Raw genomic sequence first — 27,449 nt, forward strand, 5'->3', positions numbered from 1 at the left:
TGGTTGTTTATAGTAGTGTTCAAACTACAAGTATCTAACAAATATCCTATACTAATTTGTGCAAAACAATTACATTATGCTCACACACCTTATAATTCATAAATCATCCAAAACTTCACTCTTAAAAAGAAAATTTTTCCATAAATTGATCATATTGATTTAAAACATTCCTCTAAGATGTTAAATAATTAAGCCCCTATGGTTTACTCAAAACCTATTCCAAACTTCCTCTAAGTTAAAAAAAATACAATTTTATCATTATCCAAATCTAGATGCATTAAATATGTACCAAAATCATCTCCTAGTACATGATTAGTTGATTACATTAGATTTAGATGCATCTTTCAATAACCTAATAAAGTAACATTGAAGATATATAAAAAGAAGGTTTATTGTACAACTCAGAAGCCCCCCAAATTGCTTATTCTAGCAATTCCATCTTTATACTATCCAAAAAGTTCCTAATTTTCACAAATTAAAGTGAACCAACCCAAGAAAATTTCGATCAAATTTCCCAATTCTTTTTACCCTAAAAATTACCCATCATTATCATCGTCATATTCCCACAAATTCCCAATTTTTTTTTCAAGATTCCCAGGATTTTATGCAAATTTTCAATTCCATAGTAATTAATGCAAAAAACCCATTAATTTTTTAATGTCTTGGCTTTCAATTCCACTCCCAAACCCCTTCAAATCCCTCCAATTTTCCAATGATGAACAAGATGAAGAAGAAGAAGATGAACAAGAAGAACCCAGAAACGACGCCGTTTCTGGAGTGAAGGAGGAATTCACGGCGATCGGAGAATCAATTGGGCGGCAATTTCGCGCCTTTATTTCGCCGGAAACCTCGAATTCCGGCGAAGGAGGGTCCCCTTCTTCTAGAACCTTCGAGGGTATTCGAAGTGACTTGGAAGAAATTAAGGGAACTTTCAAATCTTCTCTCTCTATCTTTTCCAGTAACAAAGCTGTTTCTGAAATTTCTAAACTTGCTTCCAATTTTCTTCATATAAATGATGAAGAAAATAATGTTAATAATATGATTAGTAATGATAGAAATTATAATGATGGTGATGATTATGAAGATGATGATGATGAAGAAGAAGTTGCTGGTGTTAATGATGAAGTGATTGAGTTTGCTCAACAGATTTCTAATCGCCCTGAACTTTGGACTGAATTTCCTTTATCACTTGATCATGGTAAAATGTTAAATTTTTTTTGAAAAAAATTATTTCCTTTTTTGGGTTTTTAGTTGAATTTGTTGGTTTTGTGTTTGAGATTGTGATTGGCAATTTGGCATATTGATATAATCTATAGTTTTATGATTATTGATGTGAACTTGTGATCTACAAATTTCCCCCTTTTATCCTTTTGGGCATTTCTGCTTGAATTTGATGGTGATTTCTTTAGTAGTTATTGTGATCTTCATTTCGAAAATAGTGTTAGATTTGCATATTGGTGGGATTGAGATCGCATTGTTGGTAGCCGTAGTTGTGATGCTACTTAGGGTGATTTTTGTACAATCACTAGATCATGGACATGTTAGTGATGAAATTGTGGCATGTAAGTAGTGTTTGTAATTGTGACTTAAAAGTATAGTAGTCATCTGAAGAATATGTAGAAGTGTTCGATTTAGGACCCAAGGGTTCGATAGGTTCGATACGAGGATATGTTTTAATGGTTAAAATTTGAGAAAGATGATGTCTGTCATTGAGTGATGGCCATTGACCCTTATGTTCTTTTGAGGTTTCAGTGTGTTTTTTGCCTCAATTTGTATGTTGAGGTTAAGATGGATTGTTGTGTAGCATTGCCTATGTTTTAACTTTACAATGCTTTGGTTTCATTCTTAGTTTGTCATAAATGGATGGCAAATTGGCAATCCTAGGTATGTGTTTGGGGTAATTATGAGCTGATTTTAGTAGCATTAACAACTAGCAGCCACCTAGCTCGACTGTCTTTAAAGTCTTTTAGATACTCTCATCTTTAATTATAATTTGTCAGCTAGTTGGGATGATACAGCTGTTTTGGAGGATTTAGGAAATTCATGTCCAATATAGGTGTTTTTTTTTAAAATAAATTAATTTTAACTTGAGTAGTTTAGCTGTTAATGATTGATGCTAAAAAGATAGTGCTCTATTAACAGTGGCTATAGATCAATTTAAGACCTTTTGTTTATGCTTGTACCCGTATTCTTCTATGGCTTATGAGCTTATCTTTGCCAAGGTGAAAGTGAAATACATTATAGGGTGAAAAAAGTAGTTGGTGATGACGCGGGTTTGACTACAGATTACCTGAATGAACTTGTTGATCACTCTGATCTTTAAATTAAAATTTGTGTCCTAGTAGTGAGAATTAAGTGATCTAGAGATGTCTTAATTTTTTGTTAGTTTGAAATGTAGTAAATATATAGAATTTCGTCTTTTCTAGTGCATATTAACTTAATGTTATTGCACTTTCTAATGTACTTTGTAAATCTCGAACTGAGCAGTCAATGTCGGCTATAAAGTTTATGATGACAATCTTTTACTTGTAACTGTTTTGTGACCTTTTGTCCTTCTGTGTTCTGCCATACGTACGGGTATTTTGCAAATGGCTCTTGTGTTGTCCTCATCTTTGTTTTGTGCTATTTGCAGAGTTTGATATGTCTGAAGCTCAGTATGAGCATGCCTCAACTGTTGAGCAGTTGGTTCCAAGTCTTGCTGAACTCAAAAGTCAGATTAGTAGTGACAAAAGTGAGAAGCAGTTTTGGATGATATATTTTATTTTGTTGCATCCAAGGTTAAATGATGAGGACCTAGAGCTTCTATCGACTCCTGAGGCAAGATTTACATGTGTATTCCTTATTTTTTCTCAATCAAATACAGTGAGAGGGGGGGGGGGGCTTTATCTATTATTTTTTGCCTTTGTTTGTATTTGGCTTGTGACACTGCGCTTTTAGACTATCCTTGATGTGAACTGAGTTGTTGATCAATACCTTACTTATCCTCATTATTTTTCTTTCTTCCTTGAAATATTAAACTAGCTACTTTGTTTGCTGAAATATTTAAAAAGATGACTGTGTTGCATCATAGAAATGATTAATATGGATTTACATCTTTGCTGCCCCTCCATTTCTTCATTGTTTTCTACTTTTCTTTCACGTGCAAATTATAATTTTGACCCTTACATTCTGTTTGGTGGGCGCTAATAAATAATGGTGATGGTTTTGTTTATATGGAACTTTGTAAAGGTAGCCCATAAGTTCATAACAATGTCTATGTCAAGCCTTTATTCTCTTAGTATGTGAGTTGTTCATTTATGCCACCTTCAGATTGGCGATGAGTTATATTTAAAGTTTACAAAGGTAAATGAATTCATGGGGATACTTTGGGAATTTAATCGTATTATTATGGACTTCGGTGTGTGACTCTTCTTGCAAATTACACACAAGTTCATTTACCTATTATTAGTAGTGTGCTTGATAAATTTGGTATGGAATATTGACAATTCTTCTCTTTTGTTGTATTACGAGGATTTGAGATCGAAACTTTTGTGAAAAAAAACAATATGAAGAAGTGTTACATAATGAGGTTTTGACTATATTTGGCGTAACGTGATTTTATTGTTTACATAAGAGTATAAGGGAGTGTTGGAGACTTGGAGATTATGAAGCCACATATTTTTATTGAAGTATGTAACATGACTAATTTCACCTGCAGATTGTTGAAGCAAGAGAGACACTGCTGACAATGCTTCAAGCTAAGAAGAGCAAGGATATTAATTCTGAAAATCCCCAATTGGGTAGTTCTGACAACGAAGGTGACACACCAATGAACAATAGCCAATCTGCTGAGGATGTAACATCGTCAGAGAATTCAAACGCATCAGAAAGTGTAAAAGGCACAGAATCAGACAAGGACAAGAAGATTCTAGAGGCAGAGGATGGGAGCAGTTTTACTTTTAATGATCGTAATGAATCTGATGCTAAGCCTGATAAGTGGGAAGAAAAGGGAAAATCTGTTACTACAGGAACTTCTGCAGCTGCTCCAAAGCAATTTCAAAGTGAAGATGATGTCTCTTTCAGTGATCTTGAAGATGATGATAATGATCTCCCTAATAGAATATCAAGCTCAGAGCCGTCACAGTCAAAGGGAACTTCATCACCAGAAGGGTCCAATGAATGGGTTCGATTGAATAAAAATGTGGAAGCCAGAGGTAGCGAGGTGAAAGGCCACTCAAGTTTGCGAGATAGAGATTCAGAGGGTGAGGATTCGACTGGCTGGCTTACTGTTGATGATTTTGATCCTTGATAGTTTGGCCAATGTTCTGTGGATCCTTGTAAAGCCTTTAAATTGTTTTCCCCCCTCTTTTCTTTCATCAGTGCAGTTGTGGTATTTGAGAAATCTTGCTCTTAAGATGAAAAATGCCATATTTCCATGTGACCAATGTCTGTTATTGCTGATGGTTCTGCATTGTTTTATTTGCCTAATTGCATATGGATTAGCTGGTTACTTAATATGTTGGAGGTCGCCCAAAGTTTTCTGTCAATTCTGCCAGAAAGAATTTGTTCATTCTTATTCTTAATTATTAGAGCACCTGGGAGATATACCCCATGTAATATGCATCTTAAATTTTACAGTAAGCATGTAGTATTATAGTATCAATCAGGCAGTCCTCACACACTGTAATTGGTTAAAAACCAAAACCCCTGCCCTCCCATCCTAGTCTATACTTCCTCTATTTCCTTTTAGATGAAACTTTCCGGAACTTGCACTGTTCTCACACTATAAATTACTTCTCCTGTAAGCTATGAAATTTAAATCATAGCAACTTAATTTTTTCTTCTTATCAATGGAAAAATTTTGTGAATTAATTTATCTGTTTACCTAATCTAATCTATCTCAAAATGCGTATCAAAGGAGTGTGTTGCAAGTACATAATACGAAGTAAGGAGGAAATACTATTTTTATTATTTTTTCATATTGGTTTAAAGCAGAGTATGTGACTTTTCAGTATAAATTCCCACTTTTACTTGTAGCGTACCATTTGCTCATTGATAAAGACTAGAATAGACCCGGTCTACAATAACTTATTGTAGACCCAACCTTCTAGTATACCATACGAACGTGATTATATCATACGAAATGTGATTATATTATTACAAAAGTGATTATATCATCTTGAAACATTTATGTAAATGTATCACTCAAAAAGTGAATTTATCATTATAAAAAGTATCAAATAGTAAATTACATCATTTAAAAGATGATTTTTAAATTTTATCATCCTAAAGATAATTATATAATCTCATTAAATGATTTAATATGAGATCAAAATATGTCTCACAAAAAGATAATTATATCATCTAAAAAAGTGATTATATTAGCCAGAATGTGATTATATTATTTGAAAGTGTCAAATTTTAGGTCTACAATAATTTATTGTAGACCGGGTCCATACAAGATCAATACTTGCTCATTTAGAGTTCTATGCTTATCTAATTAATTAATCCGAAATTCTTTGTATCTTATACCAAGCATTTTTTATTTATTTATTTTTTTTTTTTTTTTGTTGTTGTAAAAGAAGCATTTCTGTCTCTATGGTTATGCTTCCAAATCTGTACAATATAGAAGTTACATATAAAAAAAAAAAATCTGCTTGCAACCAAACAATGGAGTTGAGAATAGTGCATGAGCTGATGTCAGCAAACTAGCATTGACACTAGACTTTCAAAGTACAGAAATCTACTGATTGGAAAATTAATTTCTATCTTATTTACACAACTTGAAACTACCGTCAGTTTCTGCTCAAACTATATTCTATCTCCATATCTAGGCATCTCTCTACAAAGTCATAAATACCTTCTATTGCTCTCTCCAACCACCCTAGAAAACACCTGAAATTCAGGACCTTGTACTCCGAATATGGGGATGGATAGGATTCGTCATACCAGGCTGATCAAAACAAGGCCTGAAAGCAGGACTTGGTGCGAAACCCGGAGGAAAGGCAGGATTCTGATGGGTGGCACCATTGTTTGTGGGCTTATCAATGTATGGTGGAGGACGAGGGGCAGGAGAGAAATTTGCGTCTCCAAATTGCATCTGGGTTGATCGAGCAACTGGATTATGATGCACGAAATTATTAGCAGCTTGGTAAGGGTTATTAACTGGAGGTGGGGGAACACGAGGGGCAAGATACTCTCTCTCGTTGAACTGCGTCTGGGATGATAAAGCAGATGGATTGTTGTCTCTAAAATGCATCTGGCTCAATGGTGCAGCTGGACTATGATGCATGAGATTATTGGTAGCTGGGTTACCAATTGGAGGAGGTGGGGGAGCATGAGGGGCAGAACGGCACTCTCTCTCGTTGAAATGCATCTGGGATGATATAGCTGCTGGATTCTTGTCTCTGAATTGCATCTGGGTTGTTGGTGCAGCAGGAATATGATGCATGAAATTATTGGTTGCTGAAATACCAACTGGAGGAGGTGGGGGAACATGAGGGGTAGAACAGTAGTCTCTCTCTTTGAACTGCATCTGGGATGATTTAGCAGTGGAGCTATCATACGAGAAACCATTGGTACCTGGATTAGGAAGATGAGGGGCAGTTGGGTGACTTTTGCTTTCGAGCTGCATATGAGTCAATGGAGGAGGAGGAGGTGGAGGTGGAGGTGGAGGTGGAGGCAGGGGCAGCTGACAACCAGAAGTTAAATTTGCAAACCCTGAACCAGCAACTTTGGGTTTGCTATGAGAAAATGAGGATCCTGTCTTTTTATTTGCTTCTTCCCTCTTCTTCAAGAAATCTGGTGGGCACCATTCAGGCATATCTTCATTGTCGAAAAGATTTCTTGGCTTCGAACCAGCAGCTCCCTTCTCCATTGGTTTCTGCTCCTGTACAGACAAACTAGGAATCTTCATTTCAGATTGCTGCCCCATGTTTAGTGGGGCTGACCCTTGCAATTGCCCAGTTTGGTTCTGGTCCTGTGTTGGGAAGCTTGGTTTATGTGCTTCAGGATATTGATTTACATGCTGAGGAGCTAGTCCTTGATAAAGGAAATGTTGCTGACCCATGTTTTGTGGGGCTGGTCCTTGAAAATGCCCAATGTGATTATGTTCTTGAGTTGGGGGGAAGCTTTGGTTTGGCACTTCAGAATATTTCTCAACACATTGTTGAAATTGAGAATCTGGCACAGGGACAGAAGCAGTCGAACATTCTGACTTCAATTCAGAAGAAGTGGGTGCCGCAACAGCTGAAGTATTGTTCACTGAAGCCTGAGAAACTGTAGCTCTAAAATCGAATTCAGGTAGATCATCATCATCAGAATTATTTGCAGGTTGTTTTGAAGAAACCGGAGGTATAGGTGGAATAGGGTTATTTGGTTCCACATCAGTCTTAAACTCTGATAGCTTGCTAGAGGTACCACTGACTGAGGTCAAATTTTCAGTGACTATAGACTGCTTGGTTTGATTGACTTGAGGTGAGGGCAAAAGCTCTGGACTTTTGTCTCTTCTGCCATTTTGCACAACTTCAATCAGATTCTGACTTTTTTCAGATGTTGCAACTTCCTTAGAAGTCTGACCTGATGGTGGGGCATTACCCTCTACTGTTTTTGTGGCAGGAGCGGATGAGTTTTTCTTCCACACAGCACAACCAATAAGCGGATCAGATTTGTCTTTGATAGCAGCCATTCCCTTGAAGAAGCCGTGTTTTGCTAGAATAGTGATTATTGCATCACTATGAGGACAAATATAGAGATCAACATCAGTAGACAACTTTGCAAACCCAACCCTCTTTCCTTCTTTATATTTCTTTGCAACCTGTTACAAAAGATACTCTGAAATTCTGAAGTAATTTGTAAATGTCACTTATAGATTTAACTGGCAAATTGTTACCTCCTTCATGCCTTTATGTCCAGCATCAGATGAACCTTCCTTACAGCAAAGTGACATTACCTGTACATACAATTTCAAATCTTTTAAACTTAAAGAAATTAAAAGTCCTAAAGATAAAGGATTTAAGTAAACCTTCAGCTACATGTTGCATACAATTTGACCTCGAATCAAAGAACCATTAAGCATTCAGAAGGTACAGAAGGGCAGAAGGCACATAATATGATTTTTTTTTTTTTTTTTTTTTTGGGGGGGGGGGGGGGGGGGTGCATACAAAGAATCAATTCCAATTTAAAATCTTCTCAATCTTCAAGACCAGCTTGCAAGGATTTGACTACCATGAATCTTAACTCTTACACAGAAAAAGAAAATGAGATTACGAATGGCAACATGAATCACTTAGCTTACATTTTGTATGTAAATTTGATTGGCTAGATTCTAAACCTGAGAGACAGCTTATCAGTACTATCCATGTAAGTTCAGAAGCTGATAATATCAGACCTTATATACCTTGGAGAGGCATGATAAGTTCACGCTCCCAACATTGCTTCATGGAAGATTGGAAGGTCAAGCATGGAAATGGCACAAGGAAATGGCACAGGCATTTCCTTTGTCAAAAAGACTGGTGTACTCATTTTTTTTTTTTTTAAATAGTGTCAAGTTCAGGATTCAAGTGTGAAATATCAATCCCACCTCACTAGATATTTGAAAATTTTGGACAACTCTCTTTCATAACATTGTACTCCGTAATAAGTTAGATTGCAGTCTCGAGAAAAGACAGGACTAACATATGAAATTATTTACCCTAGTAAATTATTGAAGTTATACACTTGAAGCAAAACGAAGTACGGCATTTTTTAGAATCTCTCCCACCAAGAAAAGATAAAGAAGAGAAAAAGGAAACTATAATTCTCTGATGTAACTAGTTTTCTGTCAGTAATTGTCATCTGGTGCCAAGATAAACTGGACAACAGCATTATCATTGTCTATTCACTTTGAGGAAGCATACAAAAAGAATGAACCTGCCCAGAAAGTACCAATGTGGGCAGCAACAATGCAGTGAGATATATTGACACAGATATCAGCATTTATCTTCATTTTATGCAATAGACGGAATCTATCTCAAGTCTCTCAGTTCTTGTCAATAGTGCCCCGTGCATTCGAAGAAATACCGACACATATCGACGTCATGAATCTTTTTTTGGATAATCAAAAGTTCAAATGTTTAAAACTATAAGCAGATATTAAGGCCGCTTTGTTGAAGAAGAGATTCTGCTACCCAAATAAAATTCAGTTCTAATAGAAATAATTTCCATTGCAAAAATCTTTATACTGGGTTGTGATTCTCCAAGAATAATATTAAACTTCTTTGTGACAATCTGCATATCAATAAATTTTGGGGAGAAAAATAAAAATGCGATAGAAAAACAATTCATACTAATTCGGTTTCAGAAAAATCGTAATGTACTGCCTATCTTTACCCTGAAGACTGTCTAACCGGGAAAAAAGAAATTAATGGGACTTTTAGTCCCCACAAACAGATAGTCACAAGCCAAGCTGCTCGTAAACAACGCGAATGGCGAATGGCGAATGAGGCTCAATGAACCTCAACTTGGCTCCACCAGCACGTCAATGAGGCAAGCTCAAGCTTGTGATTTTGACTTGTTTATTACAAGCGTTATTCGTGATATTCGATTAACGCTCGTGAGCCTCAGTAGACAATTCAATTTCAATAATTCTTTTTTTATAGGAACAATATGGACAAAGATTACCACTTTGTCCAAAATAGCTATAGAGCATTAAGTATGGCAATAACAAAGCACAATGGTGTCGTTCGCTAAACACACCTCGCATTGTTTTAAAACTTGACACCAACATAAAATCAATAAGGCCTGACTGATGATCTTTGATGATGGGGACATCAATAAGATCAAAACCAGGCAATTTTTTCCTACTGCAAAATAAGTTAATTATATGTTATTTCATAGGACTTAGGCCTTGTTTAGTTCACCTTATTTTATTTTATTTTAAAAACATTAAGGCCCTGTTCACATTTACTTAATTTCACTTCAGTTCATTTCAACTCAGCTCAGCTCAGTTCAGCTCCAATTAGTTCAGTTCAGTTCAGCTCTTAATTTCCCTCTCTCATAAAATATTCATTTCAGCTCAATTCAATTCAGTTCAGCTCTAATCAGTTTAGTTTAGTTCAGTTCAGCTCCAATCAGTTCAGTTCAGCTCAGTTCAATAAATGTGAACAAACCCTAAGTTTAAATCAGATCAGTTCAGAAAGAATAAGTTCAGATCAAATTAGAAAAAATAGGTTCAGATCAAATCATCGTTTTATGTGCACTTTTTTATCGATAAATAACTTTAATTTCGTAATGAAAAAAATTCTGAAAATCACATATTAATAAAATACACATTATTACAAATCTAACAAACCCCACTTGATATATTTTTTCCGTATAAATTATCGTATATTTAAGGTCAAAGTTTGGTCAAATCTGACATTGAGATCAGATCAGACCAGATCAGAAAAGCAAATATAAGGCAAACTAAACAAGGCCTTAATGATTGTTTTGGCATCTAAGTTGTTTGAACAATAAGCTGATAGTTTCACATGTTTGGTAAAGATAGTTTCTAATGAACTGCAACACAACAGTTAATTTCTCATTTAAGAATAGAAAAACAACATGCCACATTTCTACACAAATTCGATTTCAGAACTCCTCAACAACTCGGGAATGAGCTCCGAGGGTACAGATTAAAACAAAAAATGGCTTGTGCTATAGATATTAGTTTGTATGGTTTTAGTACTTGCTTATTTTAAGTGTTTGGATCTTTTATTTCCATTGTCTAATCTCTTACAGGAATTTCTACTTTTTGAATAGTTTACGTTTAAGTTGAGCTTTTTCCAGTCAAGTGACTCCATAAAAAACCTTGAGTTGAGCATGAATCAAACCCCGGAACTAAATCAAGTTTTGACCAACTCAATCTCAACCAACTCTTGAACCATCTCATCTAACTTCAATTCCCTCAAAATTATCCATATTATGATCCTAGTGAGTAGTGAGTCGTGCACATAATCAAGAAGTCACACCTGCATGGGGCTGAATCATAAGACCATCCACACCTATAGCCAAGATATATACAACACCCACAACCTAAGCATCAAAGAACAAAATAAAAACACAATACCTATTCTTTCTGGAACTGCAACTTATTCAATCATTTAACCCCTGTACACGAAAAACTTCAAAAAAAAATGGTGACCTTGTGAGAGGGCTCTAAAACTACACATCATGGTAGGTCTCTCACTCTTCATGTCACACTGCATTACCTGAATCCATAATATTAAGAGTGGCGTTTATTTTGCAGCAAACAGAGCCTTTGAGCTATTATCGCTCATGGCTTAGTGAAGCTACTGACTTCAACCAGAATGGAGAAAGCACTTCACCATGCTGTCATTATGTTCTTATTGAATGTTCTCAGAAGGATTTAAAGTTTCATGAACTTCAACCCTTAATATTCTTAGTTTCGTTCTAGATGAAGATTTTACATCATTTTCATTTATATATTATTTTACTTCAATTCAAAAATAAAATAGAGAATATGAAGGTTCATACAACTCTAACAGGCAGACTGAAATAAATAATTAAGCTACCATCAGTGACATTACAGGGTTTCCAGCTGCAGGGTCTCCATTCCGAGTTCCTTCCCAACCACATAATTTAAAAAGAAAAAGAAAAAAAAAAAACTGGAAGCATAAAAATACAACTTCCATTTATTTTCACTTATTGAATCACGGATTTCCTAATGCATGCATTAATGAGATGTTTCTAGGGACCAAATAGGCCTCTGATGCCCTTTAGGAACCCAGGAAACACCTTGGTGCATAATCTTGCCGGATCAAATTATCTCCAGAGGCTTAATTTGAACTATGTAGTATAATACACAAATCAAACCCATTTTCAGATATTTTGGGACTCGATGTCGAAAACTCGAGTAATGTAAGGGACGCAACTAGGGGTCATATAATGTTATATGAATTATATATAATCACTAGTTGGTCACATTAAAGCTCAGGCAGCCTTGAGTTGATAAAAGGAGGTGTGGACATAACATGGCTAAATTGATAGTTTAAAAGCAAAGTAAACAGTTCCAACCACCAAAATAGCCTCCCAAAGCCTCATAGGGTCTATAAAGAGCATCCTAACCTCTTCCCTAAACGGGCCTAAAAAAGTAAAAATTTGTCCATAATTGAAGGCTATAATCCACGCTTTTGGCCCAATTTTTGGAAAAAAATTCAAAAAAAAAAAAAAAGGTGAATAAAAGGGGTGTCCCCCAAGGTTATATATTAAAAATTGGAAGCACAATACATAGATTTCCATTCATTTTTACTTATTAAATCAATGTTTTCCTAAGACATATCAACAATGGGATGGCCAAGGCATCAAGTAGGCCCTAAAGGCCCTATAGGAACCCCATGAAACACCTCAGTGCATAAATATGTTGGGTCAAAAAATGATCTCCAAAGGCCAAATTTGAGGACTATAATACACAAAATGAGGCCATTTTAGGAGATTTCGGGAGTTAGTGTCGAAAACACAAGTTATGATAAGGGATGCATCCTGAGGTCATATAATGTTGCTTGGACCCGGATACGGTCACTAATTAGTCACCGTAAGATGCATGGTGGCGATCTTGAGTCAATTAAGGGAGGTATGAACATAACATGCTAAATAGACAGTTAAAAATCAAAGTGGACAAATTCAAACCACCCAAATGGTCTTCTAAGGTCTCATAAGGTCCCTAGGAAGCATCCTAACTTCTTTCCATTTTGGGTCTAAAAAAGTCAATATTTGTTTAAAATTAAAGGCTATAATCCAAACTTAAATGTGGGGGTTGTCCCTAACTCCCTAAAGTTCATGTACTATATAAAAAAGTGTTACAATTAGTTTTTCATTCGCCTTTGTTTATAGAATTATTGTTTTCCTAATACATGGTTATTGGTAAGAAATAGTAACAATGAGCCAAAGACATAAATGAGATAGTTTCAGGCATCAAACAAGTGTCCTAAGGCTCTTAAGAACCCCGTGAAACAATGCATAATCTTGCCAATCTCTTAAGGCCTAATTTGAAGGATATAATCCACGAAATCGGACAATTTTAGAGATTTTAGGTTTGGTATCAAAAACTCAAGTTATCAATAAGGGGTGCATACGAAGGTCATATAATGTTCTTTGGAACTACATACAACCTCTAGTCACAAAAAAGCTCATAGTGGCCTTGAGTCAATGAAGGGAGGTGCGCACATAACCAACAAATTTATCAGCACACATAACCAACTAAAGTGACAGTTTAAAGACAATATGGATGGTTCCAACCACCCAAATGAACTCCCAAGGTCCATGGGAAGCACCGTGTCTTTTTTCTTTTTTGGGCCCAAAAAAGTAAAAAATTGACCAAAACTGAAGGTTATAATCCATGTTTTTAAGACCGATTTGAAACTTTTTTAAAAATTAAAGTGAATGTGATGGGTGTCTTTTGGGATCATATATGTTGGTTTGGAACCATAATAAGCCTACCAATAGGACTAAAAAGTCCCAATAATGAGTTTGATTCAATTATGTGACTATTTCTAAATCTTGTTGTGTTGGTAGTTCAGGGAAGGTTACAATCACCAATTTGATATCCCAAGGTCCTATTAGACCCTCTCCAATGAAGAAACTCAAGTGAGTATTTTTAGGAGAGAGAGAGTATTTTTTGCAATGTATACCAATAAGTTAGTACCTAAACTTAGCAACTCCAAAAGAAAGTTGCTAACTTTAGATACTCAACTTTGAGTCTTATTTGACAAAAAGTGTGGGGCCCTTGTCAATATTCTAATATATTTTGTAAATTATTTAAGTTTTACTTTTTTTTTTTAATCTTATAATATTTGATACTTCCTCCATTTCTATTTAGTTGACACGTTTGATTTAGACACATATATTAAAGGAGAGAGAGTGAGAGAGAATGAAAAAGCAAGTGGGGTAGCTTGTCAATGCAAGGTAAAAAATTTACCCTAAAAGGAAACATGTCAACTAAAAAAAAAACTTCCTAAAAAGGAATATGTGTCAACTAAAAAGAAACGGAGGTAGTATTAAAAAAGAAATGGATTTGGTGGGCCATAAATTAAAAGTGACATTTGTATATTTTTAGAAAATCTCACCATTGAGAAATTAGACTTTAAATGAGTTGCTAAATTGAAAAGTGGGTATGGTATCACCATTGGAGGTAAAAAAAACAACTCATTTTGTATTTCAATATTAAAACTTGAGTCTCACCATTGGAAATGATCTTAATGTGGCAAAAATTCATCATCAGATTATCAAACCCAAGCCCACCGGTTTATTAGTTATCAATATGTTGTCAATGCATGAGTTGTTTATATTATATACTATATAAGTGTTTGTTATTCAACACCATTACTCCAATTGTTGAGTTTGGTTGTTTGATTTACAATCGTTCATAATGAAGCTTTGTCAATTAGAATCACAACCAAAAGTATTCAATGACATTATCTATACGCGTTGAAATCTATTTTAACATTCACACGAGCAACAATAACAGCCTTTAAAGCATCAACAATGAGGAGGCTATATCGTTTGTGCAAATCATGTTTATATGATCAGCAATTCAATTCAATTCAATTTTAGGTCGGCTCAAGTCAGGTAATATATGAATCAATCAGCTTATTTTCCATTTAAATCAGATTCCCTTTTCGGGAAAAGGATGATATTAACAGCAATTGAAACAGGCATTTCCTAAAGTGAGCGGCATTTGACAGCACCTTATCATAACAAAATAAAGAATTAAGCACAAGAATATGAAAGCTGCAAATGAGTCGAGTCAAGCCAAGTTTTAATATGATTGAGGTAAGCTTGATAAGAATAGTTAGTGTTCGAGTTATCTTAAGCTAGAACAAGCTTATAGTCTTGTTCTAGCTTGGCACATTAAGATTTCCGCTTGTTCAGGCTTTGTTTACAAACATGCCTAGTTGTATTTCGAGTCTGAACTTGAAATTGAATGAGGTTAAATCGAACTTGATTTAAAAGGTTATACATAAACTTTCATGTGTACACTTCACAAAATATTATTTTTTAATTACTTTAAATTCATGTATAAGAATATAAGATATATAAAGATGTTCAAAGGTTTATTTTCAGATGTCAAAGATTTCTTCAAGTTTGATTGAGCTATAACCAATTACAATTGGACATGAACAAATATACAAACTGTCATTTACTTAGTGAGCTTAAGGTTTTTGTTCATGCTAGATATATAGTTTATGAACAAAACAAAATTTTGACCAAGATTGTTTTCAAAATTGCAAGTAGTTAGTAAACATATCATCTCATTTGCGCCCCTACCCTACAAAGAGATCATGATAGATCATGGGGCAGTCAAGCTCATAAGCCATTACTCATTAATTACTTATTCCATTTCTACATCAGTATAAAAACTACACTTCTCCAAGTAATAGAACATTATTGTAAAATTTCATGGAAACTTTACCTTATATACATGGTTTCAATAGTTATCACCATTATGGACTACATAAAATTACATTGGTCTTATTTTCACTTCTTCTCACTCCCCTCTCAATCTTTTTAATGATTTAACAAACAAAGCCATGGGTGAAGATCTCAATCTCACTCACACCCCACTTTGTGGTGAATTCTTTAACTTTTGTTTTCTCTTTCCTTCTGCATTCAGATCCACTCTATTTTCTTGCTTGAATCTCGTGTTAATGTGTTATCCTTCTTTTCCATTGATTTTTGCAGTACAATCAAATCTTTAATCATGGAGAATTAAAAATTGTTTTGTACGTAACAAAGCACACAAGCATCATTTGGTTAGTTTGATTCTAACAAGACCACGCTACTGATGCTCTCTTCCCCTTTTGTTTTTCTTCAATATTAGAAGTTATTGACATTATAGACTATTTAAAGGAAAGAGAGGGGGGAATGGAAAGGAGAAGTTGACCATTGTTTTTCTTCAACATTAAGAGGAATTGGTTTCGTAACAGAAAAAAGAACAGGTTTTCACTCAAAATCATGATAAAAACAGGAATTGGAGTATCTGCAAACTACTTTTGTCAGTATGTCTACAACCAGCAAGTAAAGGCATATAACTACAGTGACAGAAAACTCGGCTTACCATGAGTCCACGAGAGCGTGAACGAGGAAGGTCTTGCACATATTTCTCAAAAGCCTCCAATCTAACTTTTCCTCTAACTTCCACGAATTCAGACCAGCTGAAGTCCTGCATCTTCTCTCCACTACAATTTAAAAATCAGCATATATTAACAGCTAAATTTACTGACCCAACCTCATTACAATCAGACTAGCCCAAAGCTGCATCATCTAACATCAATTAGAACAAAGTGATCATCATTCATAACAAAACTACAGCTTCAGTGGGGGGCAATAGTAAATTTCACACTATAAAAAAGATAGCCCATTAGAAAGCGAAAAAGAGAGTGAAGAAAGGATGCAAGTGGGAAATTATTAATTTCACAATATACATATCCCCCAAAACAGATAATTCACTAAAATTCAGCACCTCCCCACCCCACCCCCCACCCCCCGGCCCCACCCCCCCCCCCCCCACCCCCCTTTTCCCGCCACCCTGCCTTCTAGTTTTGGGTGAAGGAGAGTGCACACAGAAGTAAACCAGTCAATCAACATATTCAACAATAAAAAAACACAGATGCGGTGCCAGGTGACAGAAACTGCATCCTAGAAGTACGTACCGCAAGGTCCACAACTGTTCACAAAACAAGTAAGCAACTAATCTAACTGTCCAATTCAACTAACTTCTAACAGAAGACCCTTTTTTCTTAAACAACACAAAACATCAGCTGAACTTACACAATATTAGCCTAATCCAATACAATTTCAGCTTATTATAATTTCTACACCTTCCACCCCTTATTATATCTTTAATTATGTATTTAAGAATTATGAAAATTTGATATAGTGACATATACAATTTCAGCTTATTACAATTTCTACTCCTAATTTGGAAGGTTAGCCATTTTTCAGTATATCATAAGAAGAATTCTTTTTTTGAGGTATCATATAACAGAAGCATTGAATTCCTTAAACTACTCAAAGCACAATGACATCAAATAAAAAGGTGAGACCAAATTATATAATAACCTTTTGAAGAACGCAATGACAGACACTGAAACAGAGGTACTTAGTTTAACGGTGCCATCCCACAACTTCTCAGCAAATGCTGAAGGTCCATTTTCAGACTTGGACTTACTATCTAAATAAGCACAAGCTAATTTAACATTCGCGGCAGGGTTTTTAAGAGCAGGAGCATCATCAGGGTTCTTGGACAGGTTTGTATCTGCTGACAGATGGTTTTGATTCTGAATCGTAGAACCTGATGGTGATTTCATGATTTTAACATCATTGCCAGAACCTTGAACATTACCATCATTATTATCAGGTAAACCAACACCAGAAGCAGCACTCAAAAGCTTCAAAACATTTAGGAGATTATTAGTTTCATTCTGTAGATTGTAGACAGATGTACTGACATTGTTACCAGACGCCTTATTATTGTCAGTTTCACTTTGCTTAACATTAGAAAAAGATCCAACTTTATAAGCTTCAGCACTGTCAAGTCCGGAAAACCCACCAGCATCTCTGTATTCTTTGACATTATTAGGACAGTTAACCTTGTAGGTTTCTTCTTCACAACGACCTTTTACATCCAAACCAACGGCTCCAGGCTCAAAAACAGTTTGCGGCAATCTTTGTGATTCCCCTGAAATTTTGGATGCTTGTTCATGAAGATCTGATGCCATAGCCCTTGGCTTTAAAGGCGTTTGATGTGCATAGCTAAAAATCTCCTGGGGATGAATAACAATTGACTCCCTTGCCACATGTGCATCTGATTCACAGTTGTTATAGTGATTAAGGTTTTGAGACTCTGAAGGAGGCCCACTTGATTTTTTATGAGTCGCTGCATGTGCATTTGGTTCATAATTCCCATGCTGCCAATTTGATGTATTTTGAGTCACTACAATTGCATTTGACTCACGAATCTCATGCTGGTAAGAGTCTCGAACTATAGGAGGTTGCCAGTCCAATGTAATAGGAGTCGTAACTTGTGCATGGTTCTGATGCTGGCTAAAGGCTTCAGTCACTACAGGGGACCAATTTGACCCTTTATTAGAAGCCAAATTCAGATTTGGTTCACAATTATTATGTTGGTTAAAATTTCCTGTCCCTGAAGGCGGCAACTTCAATGTTTTATGAGTGCATCCCTCTGGGAGAGAAAATGAAGGTGAAGGAGCTTTATGATTTGGAGACTGCAACCGCCGTTTTGCTGCATAATCACTCTGATCCCAATATTGACTATGATCAGAATAACCCTGTGATGATTCCCTTGGTCCCAAAACAGGGGTAGAACTCTTGGAGTCTGAAATTCCAGAAACACCATGCATCAAATTTGGAGCAGGAGCGATGATTTGGTGATCAGAGGAGGTTAATTTTCTTTTTCTTGGTGACTCAACCAAAACATCCCTTTTTAATTGCGCAGGCAGAAAAGTAAACATGTCTTTGTCATATTGGGCTCCTCGAAATGGTCGTGGTGGACCTGGTGGCTGCATTTTATATGCTTGAAAAATGATCTTCTATTGTCTACAGACTGATTTCGTATGAGTCATTCATATCCAGCATGAAAAATTTATCAATTGTGGAAAATGCCCAACATCATGAACCTTCTGAAAATCAGAACACTGCACAGCACAACATGATTTACAATGCAGTACATCTCATACAAACATTAATATAGATAGGCAAAATCTGAAATGGGCTCTAACAACTAAAACAGTGAAGCACCAAGTGCAAAAAATCAGTAAATAATACAGAGATATAAATAAGCCTGAAAGAGGATTCACGCTATAGTGAAAATCATACATGAAGATCCAAAAATAAGGAAAGAAGGGGGGAAATTGGAATGTCATAGGAGGAAAAAGAAGGGCTCCTTGAGATTTTGACAAATAGCCACAAAAGGCCAGATGCAGACATTAGTTGATTAGAAAATATATAAATACGTTTGAGAAGAACTGAAGAAGAATGAATCCTATGCCTGAGTTCATCGCTGTAGAAGACTTATGTAAAAGAGTAATAAGACTGCTTCATTTCACGAACCACGAACTGATTCCAAAGAGAAAGATAACTGGTGGTAGACCGTCCTAAGACACTATTTTTTCTACTTCGTTCTAAATAAGCCTAAACAATGAATGTTGAGATTGGGGGGGGGGGGGTGGTTGAGGTAGACTTCAAACTACAGTTCATCTTAGTAGTTACTAGTACCCAAATTAACAGTTAGCACTAAGGGTAACACTCAACATCCGAGACACTTCTTGCAAATGAACTTTCAGTTTAAAGGCCACGGGCTCCCAGCAAGGAAGCAACACAGATCATAAAGAAAATCAATAAACCTTCTCCAGATTATAGTCTTAAATCATAAAACAGTGTTTATAAAGCCTTGTCCAAACACTCAAGTTCGTGAATACCAAAGGTCCTACCAATAACCCCAATTTCACAACTGAAGTATATTAGTCTATAAGCTGAGACTATAAACCAACTAATACCTGGAAATTTCCAGTTCACTTTCCAATCCCTCCACAAATGAACACTCCTAATCTCCTACAAACCTAGCACTATAGTTCCGTGTTTCCTTTAGCATCCTAATCTTTAATAGCTCCTCGACTTAGATTCAACTTCAACCGCACTCCACTCAATCTCCATAGCACTACATTCTAATCAAAAAGTCACACCCAGTAATTCAATCATGAATAATAACCAATTTCCAACAGAGATAATCAAACCCCACAAAAGAACACTGCTTTCTATGGACGAAAAATGACATCCTGCAATACATGCTAGAAAACCAAATCTCTTATTTCACCAAATTGGCAGCTTTACATTCAATAGAAATAGCATTAAACTCAAAGGAAAATTGCACATACATGGTATATCTCTCCCTGATTCCATTAATCAATTATCCAAGGACTTCACATAGATATATATTTACCCCCAATTGCCCAAGAACCTCGGTAAAACCCTACGAAACTTCAATCTAATCACAATTCACAGCAATTTGGTTACCGAACAAAGAAATAATTGCCAAAATCAAGATTAATTTCAATTTTTCATCTTCAATTCGATCAAAATCAAATTTTTATCATTAACATTGTAAAACAAAGAAATCTTATAGCGCAAGAACTCCCGCACAAAATTAACCGCAAAATAATGTCAGCAATTTCAAACAAAACCCTAATTACAGCATTCATAAATCAGTTAACCAACAATTAATTGATTAAAAAAAAGAACAAACCTTGAGAATGTCTTGGATTTGAATTTGCAAATTTCTTGAAAAGGGCCAAATTTCTGAATTGTATCAATTGCATGTAGCAGCAAAATCACTGAAATTTTGGATTTTTTTATAATTTTTGGGGTGTTGGAGTAGTAAAGTAGTGAGGAGAGTGAGAAGAAAGAGAAAGTGAAGAAGTGCAAAGAAAGAGTGTCACACTTCTATGTTCTCAAGAAACTCTTGTGCAGTACACAGGGTTGCTGACAATATTGTTGATTGTTTATCAATCTTAAGTTAACATAACATACTGATTTTGCTCAGTCAAATATTAAAACGCTTGTTTGTTATCGTTTTTTGTTTTTTAAAGTTTGAATTTGAGCTTTTACGTTTGGAAAAAAAAATCACCATAATTTTAATTGGGAGTTTGGGACCTTTGGAATTATTCCACGTGTTTTTTAGCATTATTGTTGTAAATTATATCCGGATTTTATGAATTGAAACTATACACGATATTGTCACGAGAAAACAACTGCTAATATTGTTTCAATTGATTCAAATATGAAAGTAATCTAAAAAGTTACAAAACTTAAAATTTTGTATTAATCTTCTTTAATTGAAAAACTTTTGTAATGGGCAATGGGTACATCATTCATGGGTTAGTTGGTTCATAGCTTTGTCTACCTCGAGATTGTCAAAATCAAAAGTGACTAAATAATATTGTTATGTTCTTAAAAAAAAAAAAAAAAAAAAAAAAAAAAAAAAAAAAAAAAAAGAATATTATTACGTCAATGATTATTAAATAAAATACAATGTTACTTTTATATTAATAATTTGGTACGAATACTAATATTTAGTTTTGGTTCTAATAAACACAACAAACTCACTCGAGGTTGGACACAAGCCACTTTTGATTTAGGGTCTGTTCTCATTGACTGAACTGAACTGAACTAAGATGAACTGAATTGAGCTGAGCTAAGCTAAGCTGAACTGAACTGAAATGAATATTTTATAAGAGAAGGAAATTAGAAGCTGAGCTGAGCTGAACTGAACTGAATTTCAACGTAAGAGAACAGGCTCTTAGAGTTCCCTGCCTTGCCCCATCAGCTTGCTCTTTAGATTAAATATTGGTAGTTTATCAATCCAATCCAATAAGAAATAAAAATATTCATAAAAGAAAAGAGAGCATAGTCAAACTAATGGAGAAATTGGATATTTTATTTTTTAGGCTTATCATATTAACTTAACATGTTTGTCAATGTATGTTTTTACCATTAATAAAGTTTAGGAGTGATATTAGTTGTTGAATAAGTGTTACAATGAAGCTATGGAGATTCCATCTAATTACTACCTCCGTTACAGGTTATGTGCAACGATTTGATATAAAGTAGAGAGGAAAAATGTCTCATCGTTGCACATAACCTGTAACGGAGGTAGTATTTATTTTTTCATATGTACTCCGTGTATAATATAATTAATTAAAAGTCATCAAAATGGACAATATGAATAATGAGTGAAAAATTAGTTGACAAGGGTCGCAACCAAAGCAATAAGGAGGGAATTAAGTCCTCACCAAGCTTGAAGCATATATGTGGTAAATCTGGTAATATTGTACACAAGCGTATCATATGATATTAGTCCCACATGAAAGAGTAAAGTAAAGACAGGGTAAGAAACGAAATTCAAAGGCATCTTTCCATGCACATTGCACGTATTGACATATACTTGTATATTGAATGTGTGTATGACAAGAAGTCATACTAAAAATACAATGTTCACAATTGAACTCCAACAAGAAACCACGGCGACAGCCAACACCACACCACCCATAGTACACCCGAGAAATTTATGTGAAAACAAGAAAGAATAAATGGAGCCAAGAGATAAACAACCAGTAAAACCAAAAAAACAAGAACATGAAAAGGAGGCAACCTAGCATATACACAAATAAAGCAATAATAGTAACAATTTCACAGCAATAAGTTATACTGTATATGCCATGTTGAGCATCTTAATAAATCGATCATCACCACAAGAAAATTGCAGACAAAGTCCCAGCAAGCATTAATCCATCAATGAAGGTGTCTACTTTGATTAAGATAAATAGCAAATGCTTCAGCCACACGCTTAAACACAGGAAGGTAGCAAAGGCCCGTGACAAACAAAGGCAAGCACGATGTATATGATGATCAAGAGAACGATAATCAATGTTAACCTGCAAGAATTGAAAAACTCAGATTTAGGTAAGGTTGAAATTTTTCAAAAGGTGCGTAAGCAATGCATCAAAAATGACAAGTAAATAACTTCAGTTGATCATTAGTGCACTAGAGGTTAGACATCCAAATATCCAATTAGAGTCATAGATTTGATTGTCTTACATACAAGTGACAGGCTTGCACAAATGGTTAGCCCTCCATATTCTTTACAGGTCTAATGTTAAAATATAAAGATAGTTGTATTAGATGACAAGCAGCGAAATGTTAGCAGGTCGCAGATGTGCAGCATTGCATTATATCTTACACATATATAAAATGACTACCTGTTAGGTTTCTTCACAACCAGTGCAAACATAAACAGCATATTTGCAGGGTGAAACATAATTTTGAAAACCAAAAAAAAAGATCAATTTCACATAAGTTGACTCACATGAGCCTGCAATTTCTCCACCATACAGTGCTTCTGAAGCGGCGAGCTTGCTTTCTGAAGCGAAGAGTATTGCCTTGTAATGTGGCAGTTTTATCAACAAGCAGCTCCAGGCGCTCCCCTCTATCCAAAACTTTATCAATATTCTCAATCATGACATTACGCACCTACAATTGTTGCACCAAAATGAGACAGATATTATAGTAACATCAACACAAGAAAATTGCTTCACCAAACAACAGGCTGCAGGCATGTACTTCACTATTCCTAGGAAAGATAAACAAAACTATCAAATTAAGAACTCTGACCCCTTGCTGCAAAGAAGCACTAGATCTATCAAAAATTCTAATACTAACTTTTCATGATAGGACCTCAACCATGCAATGGTTTCAAAGATAATGCCTCAATCCCCAAAGTAAAACTGAGAAGAAGACAACAATATAATGTTGGATTATCCAATATAAAAAGAATATCTAGGAATACACGCCATACCTGAGCCATTTCACCTTTCATTCTGTTCAATCTGTCAGCATTTGGGTCATTTGAGTAATAGTCCATTTGTTGGCTTAAGACCCTTGAAAATTCATCATTCATTGCATATGCAGGTGCAGTATGAATAGAGCGTCCATAAGCCTTCACAAACTTTTGATGTATGTCTTCAAGAAATGCAAATGGGATTCTTCCTATACAACAAAGTTAAGGTTTATCAGAATAGAGGGAAAAGATACCCTTACATTATGCTTTGCACGAGAAATATCAACATATCATGAGCCAATTTTTGGACAAACATCATCAGCATTTTAACACTCAATGAAAGATAAAAGATCCTGCATAATGCCTATAGCATTCATTAACTATAGGTTCACCATTCACCAACACCGTATTCTATTATTTGGGAATTATCTCTACAATTCAGGTAGCCTGACCATGCAGAGACTCCTGCATCAGTTGCCACTAATTTGCATCAAAGTAACAGTAAACACATCTATATAAGAAACACTTTCAAATAGCAAGAATATTTTCAACCTCCTTAAATCAACAAGCATGGAAATTTTTTCAACCTTGACTTATCATCATGACTTTACTCCGTTCTCATTCCTATCTGGAAAATCAAACCACCATACCTTCCTTGCACTTTACTTTTACTATAATCTCAGTCAAAATCTCATAGAACAAATAAACGCGGCAAAATTTATTCTCATGCTTTCATGGGCATGCTCCCCTTTGCTTACAAACACATGGTCTTTCTCTTACCAACCCAAACCTAGTACAAAACACAAGTACCTTGACTAGTTTAGCTCAAAATCCACTAATCTGCTAGTAAAAAGCTTTCTAAACCTTAAAGATAAATGTCACATTCACAACTTTCCTTAGTAAGGAAAAAAAAAAACTTTAAAAAAGTTTTCTTACTCCCTCTCTTATATCTTAATAGGGTGATCGAGGAAAATCCAATCATAAACCAAGAATGTATCAAAAATAAAAAGTGACAACTTTTTCCGAACATTCGTTACATAACATTTTCGCAATTTATTCCGGGATCAAGGGAATACCCATCATCTGCAACTAAAGACCTCAATATCAAGCTCTTATACAGAACATTCATCTTGCAATCAAATTCTTCATGATTCATAATCAACACAATGCATAAGCAGCAATCAATAACAAACAATCACAATTTCACAAACAACACAAAAACCCTAACATTTAACACAATCAAATCAAATCAATCAATCAATAGAACAAAAAACCCTAAACCAATCAAAATCAAAAGAAGAGGGAAAAATCAATTACGTCCAGCATTATCTTCCGCCATACAAAGAACAGTAAGACCATCGGTACGCTTAACATGGAAAATATATCGATCTTGCGAGTAAGAAACATGAGTATCGCTATCACCAGGAATCTTCTCGAGAATTTGCTTCGCAATTGTGCTTGCATTCGTCGATGTTCCAACAAATTCCGCCAAAACTACCGATCCACGAGCTACCAAAGCATACAAAATCGCCATTAATGGTGGAATTTGAAACCCTAATTTTCTCTCTCCTCTGTTATCGCGATATTTTTGATCGGCGAAACAGGGGAGAAGATTGAAAATTGTTGATGATGATGATAATTGAGAAAAAAGAGGTCTTTTTCTCAAAAAAATTTAAAAATAATAATATTTAAAAAATTAAATTAATGATGAAAATAATGGGCGTTTACTTTTTGTGAATTTTGAAAAAAAAAAAAAAAAGTTTCCACTTTTTTGGGGGAATTGAGATGACAAGTGTGACAGACTGACAGTGAGAATTGCTTTTTATTTTAGTTTGAATTCATCTAATTTAGAACGAGTAATTATTCTTCTTAATCTTTTTTATAATGATACTTAAGTGGGTTGTTGACTGTCTTGGGATTAATTAATAAACTCTACAATTAAATTGATGTCGGCTGTCGTGGATAGTTGGGGTAGTCAGATTGTTATGGTATAATAATGGCTTATTGTCATTGACTGAACTCAGCTGAAATGAAGTGAAGTGAACTAAAATAAATATTTTATAAGAGAAGGAAATTAAGAGCTGAACTAAATTTCAACATATGACAACAGGCCCTTAGTATGGATGGACGCGTGATGGGCTGAGGGACAAAAACAGTATAAAAATCCATGATAGCAGTATACGGAGTAAAATTAATAATAACAGTATAATAAAAAAAATATGTGCTCTTTCCTCTTTCTTCTTTCTTCATCGAAAATATCGCTATAATAATTACACTATAGAATAAAAACACGGAGTAACAAGTATAAAATCAACAATAACAGTATATTTATCAATAATAACAGTATAAACAAAAACAAAGCAAAAAAAAATACTTGGTATGGACCATACTAGGTATGGACCTATACTTACTCGTATCTACGTATCATGAAAGAAATCGTGTGGCAGGTTGAATGAGGGCATCCAAACGAAGGGTTGTGAGACAATAAAGTCATGTCTCACAAGGGTAATATACGCATTTCAAGTGTCAATTTAAAGGTGTTTCATTGAATCATCAAATAGAACCGCTATAAGTTTTAGTGGTGCAAAATACACTCTCAGTAGTACAAAATAAATATTAACTCAATGGTAGTGATTATGTTCGTTTTTGTACGTGATATATGTCTGAAAAGTTTTAGTGGGGCTCACATCATCTTTTTCCCTCTTCACATCTCTCCTCTTTTCTTTCTCTTCCCTGTACCTTTATGTTTTTTTTAATAGTTGTGAGACATTATACTATATCTCGGAAAAATACAAGTTAATCTACCAGATAAACAATTTTTGTTAATCTGATGGCATTTTTGTAAATATGTTAAAAAAAACAGGGTCATTTATTCAATACTTTTGATGAGCTGTCCAATTACTGTTTGCCTTTTGCTTTTACTGTTTGGTGAGGAAGTTACACATGTACCCCTCAACTAGTACATGAAAAGACACATATACCTCTCCACTGGTACTTGAAAAGACAATTATACTCCCAGATAAACAAAATAAAATTTTGTTTATCTGGGGAATTGACTGGGTATTGCTCCTATATCTCACATCACTCCATTTATACTTCCTCATGTTGAGTGACATAGAAGGTCGACTAGGCAAGCAAAAATCTTTAACTGGCATTCAAGTCTAACTAATTGATTTCGGGCTGGGTTTGGAGCTCTAGATAGACTAGTCTATCTATATGACTATATTTATATCTAAAACGTTCATTTTAAAGGAATGGTGCTATGCGGTACTCTTCAAAGTATGTGTTTTATCTCACAATGCCACATAATCATCCAAAGTATATGCGCCACGTAAGTTAGTCATTTTATTTAACAAAATAAAATATGATTTGAACAAGATTATTCAAACTCATAACATCTAATACATATAACCGATATAGTTAATACATTTACAATCTCAACCAACTAATATTGATGTTTCAAGTTTCACATAATACTATACTTGTATATTCCTTTCATTTATTAAGTAATTTAGAGGTAATATAATATATATTTTTTTCACAAGATTAGAATATAAATACATATAATGTAAAAAAAAAAAAAAAAAAAAGGTGATATTCGAGGCAACACCCGAGCCACTACACACACTAACTATACAAATGATCGAACATAATTGTTAAATTAAAGAAAGAAGTACACGTACAACTAACAACCCAGGGCATCACCCGGGATACACACTATTTATTAACTTATTGGAAGCATTTATCATTGAACGAATTCGGATATAAGGTCAAATCATGTATAGCATCATGATCATGTAAAATCTTGTTAAATTCGTCTCTAAATAGTACGGAGTATCACAAATACATAACTTTTATAATTTTTAATCATGGAAAATTAAAGTTATTAACCGTTAAATTTTTGCATTGATAAACTTAATAAATGAAAAAAGTAAAATATTTTTTTAAAAAAAATAACCAGAGAAAGTATATTTCGTAATACTCCTATATGTATTTTATTTTATTTTTTTTTAAGAAAAATGTTAGGAGAAAGTAAAATATTTGATTGTTGATAATGATTGTACTTTGTATGAGTGAAGAA

The 27,449-nt window shown here is 34.7% G+C and overlaps 3 protein-coding genes across 3 annotated transcripts; 1 reads left to right on the forward strand and 2 right to left on the reverse strand.

Annotated features, from left to right (window-relative positions):
* Window positions 1-341: 341 nt before the first annotated feature.
* On the forward strand, window positions 342-4,596 carry LOC110725585 (RNA polymerase-associated protein LEO1-like). The gene is made up of 3 exons (XM_021905050.1): window positions 342-1,198; window positions 2,633-2,817; window positions 3,698-4,596. The coding sequence occupies exons 1-3, from the start codon at window positions 658-660 to the stop codon at window positions 4,286-4,288; spliced, it is 1,317 nt and encodes a 438-aa protein (XP_021760742.1). The 5' UTR covers window positions 342-657; the 3' UTR covers window positions 4,289-4,596.
* Window positions 4,597-5,650: 1,054 nt separating this feature from the next.
* On the reverse strand, window positions 5,651-20,629 carry LOC110725586. The gene is made up of 5 exons (XM_021905051.1): window positions 20,279-20,629; window positions 17,077-18,671; window positions 16,073-16,193; window positions 7,871-7,930; window positions 5,651-7,795 (listed from the first exon to the last, which is right to left on the reverse strand). The coding sequence occupies exons 2-5, from the start codon at window positions 18,540-18,542 to the stop codon at window positions 5,882-5,884; spliced, it is 3,561 nt and encodes a 1,186-aa protein (XP_021760743.1). The 5' UTR covers window positions 18,543-18,671; window positions 20,279-20,629; the 3' UTR covers window positions 5,651-5,881.
* Window positions 20,630-21,932: 1,303 nt separating this feature from the next.
* Window positions 21,933-25,033, reverse strand: LOC110725588 (vesicle-associated membrane protein 711). Its single transcript, XM_021905052.1, has 4 exons — window positions 24,686-25,033; window positions 23,387-23,577; window positions 22,898-23,061; window positions 21,933-22,466 (listed from the first exon to the last, which is right to left on the reverse strand). Exons 1-4 carry the CDS (start codon window positions 24,900-24,902, stop codon window positions 22,379-22,381), a joined length of 660 nt encoding a protein of 219 aa, XP_021760744.1. The 5' UTR covers window positions 24,903-25,033; the 3' UTR covers window positions 21,933-22,378.
* Window positions 25,034-27,449: the final 2,416 nt, after the last annotated feature.

This window comes from Chenopodium quinoa, unplaced genomic scaffold (assembly GCF_001683475.1).
Source record: "Chenopodium quinoa cultivar QQ74 unplaced genomic scaffold, ASM168347v1, whole genome shotgun sequence".
Classification (NCBI taxonomy): domain Eukaryota; kingdom Viridiplantae; phylum Streptophyta; class Magnoliopsida; order Caryophyllales; family Amaranthaceae; genus Chenopodium; species Chenopodium quinoa.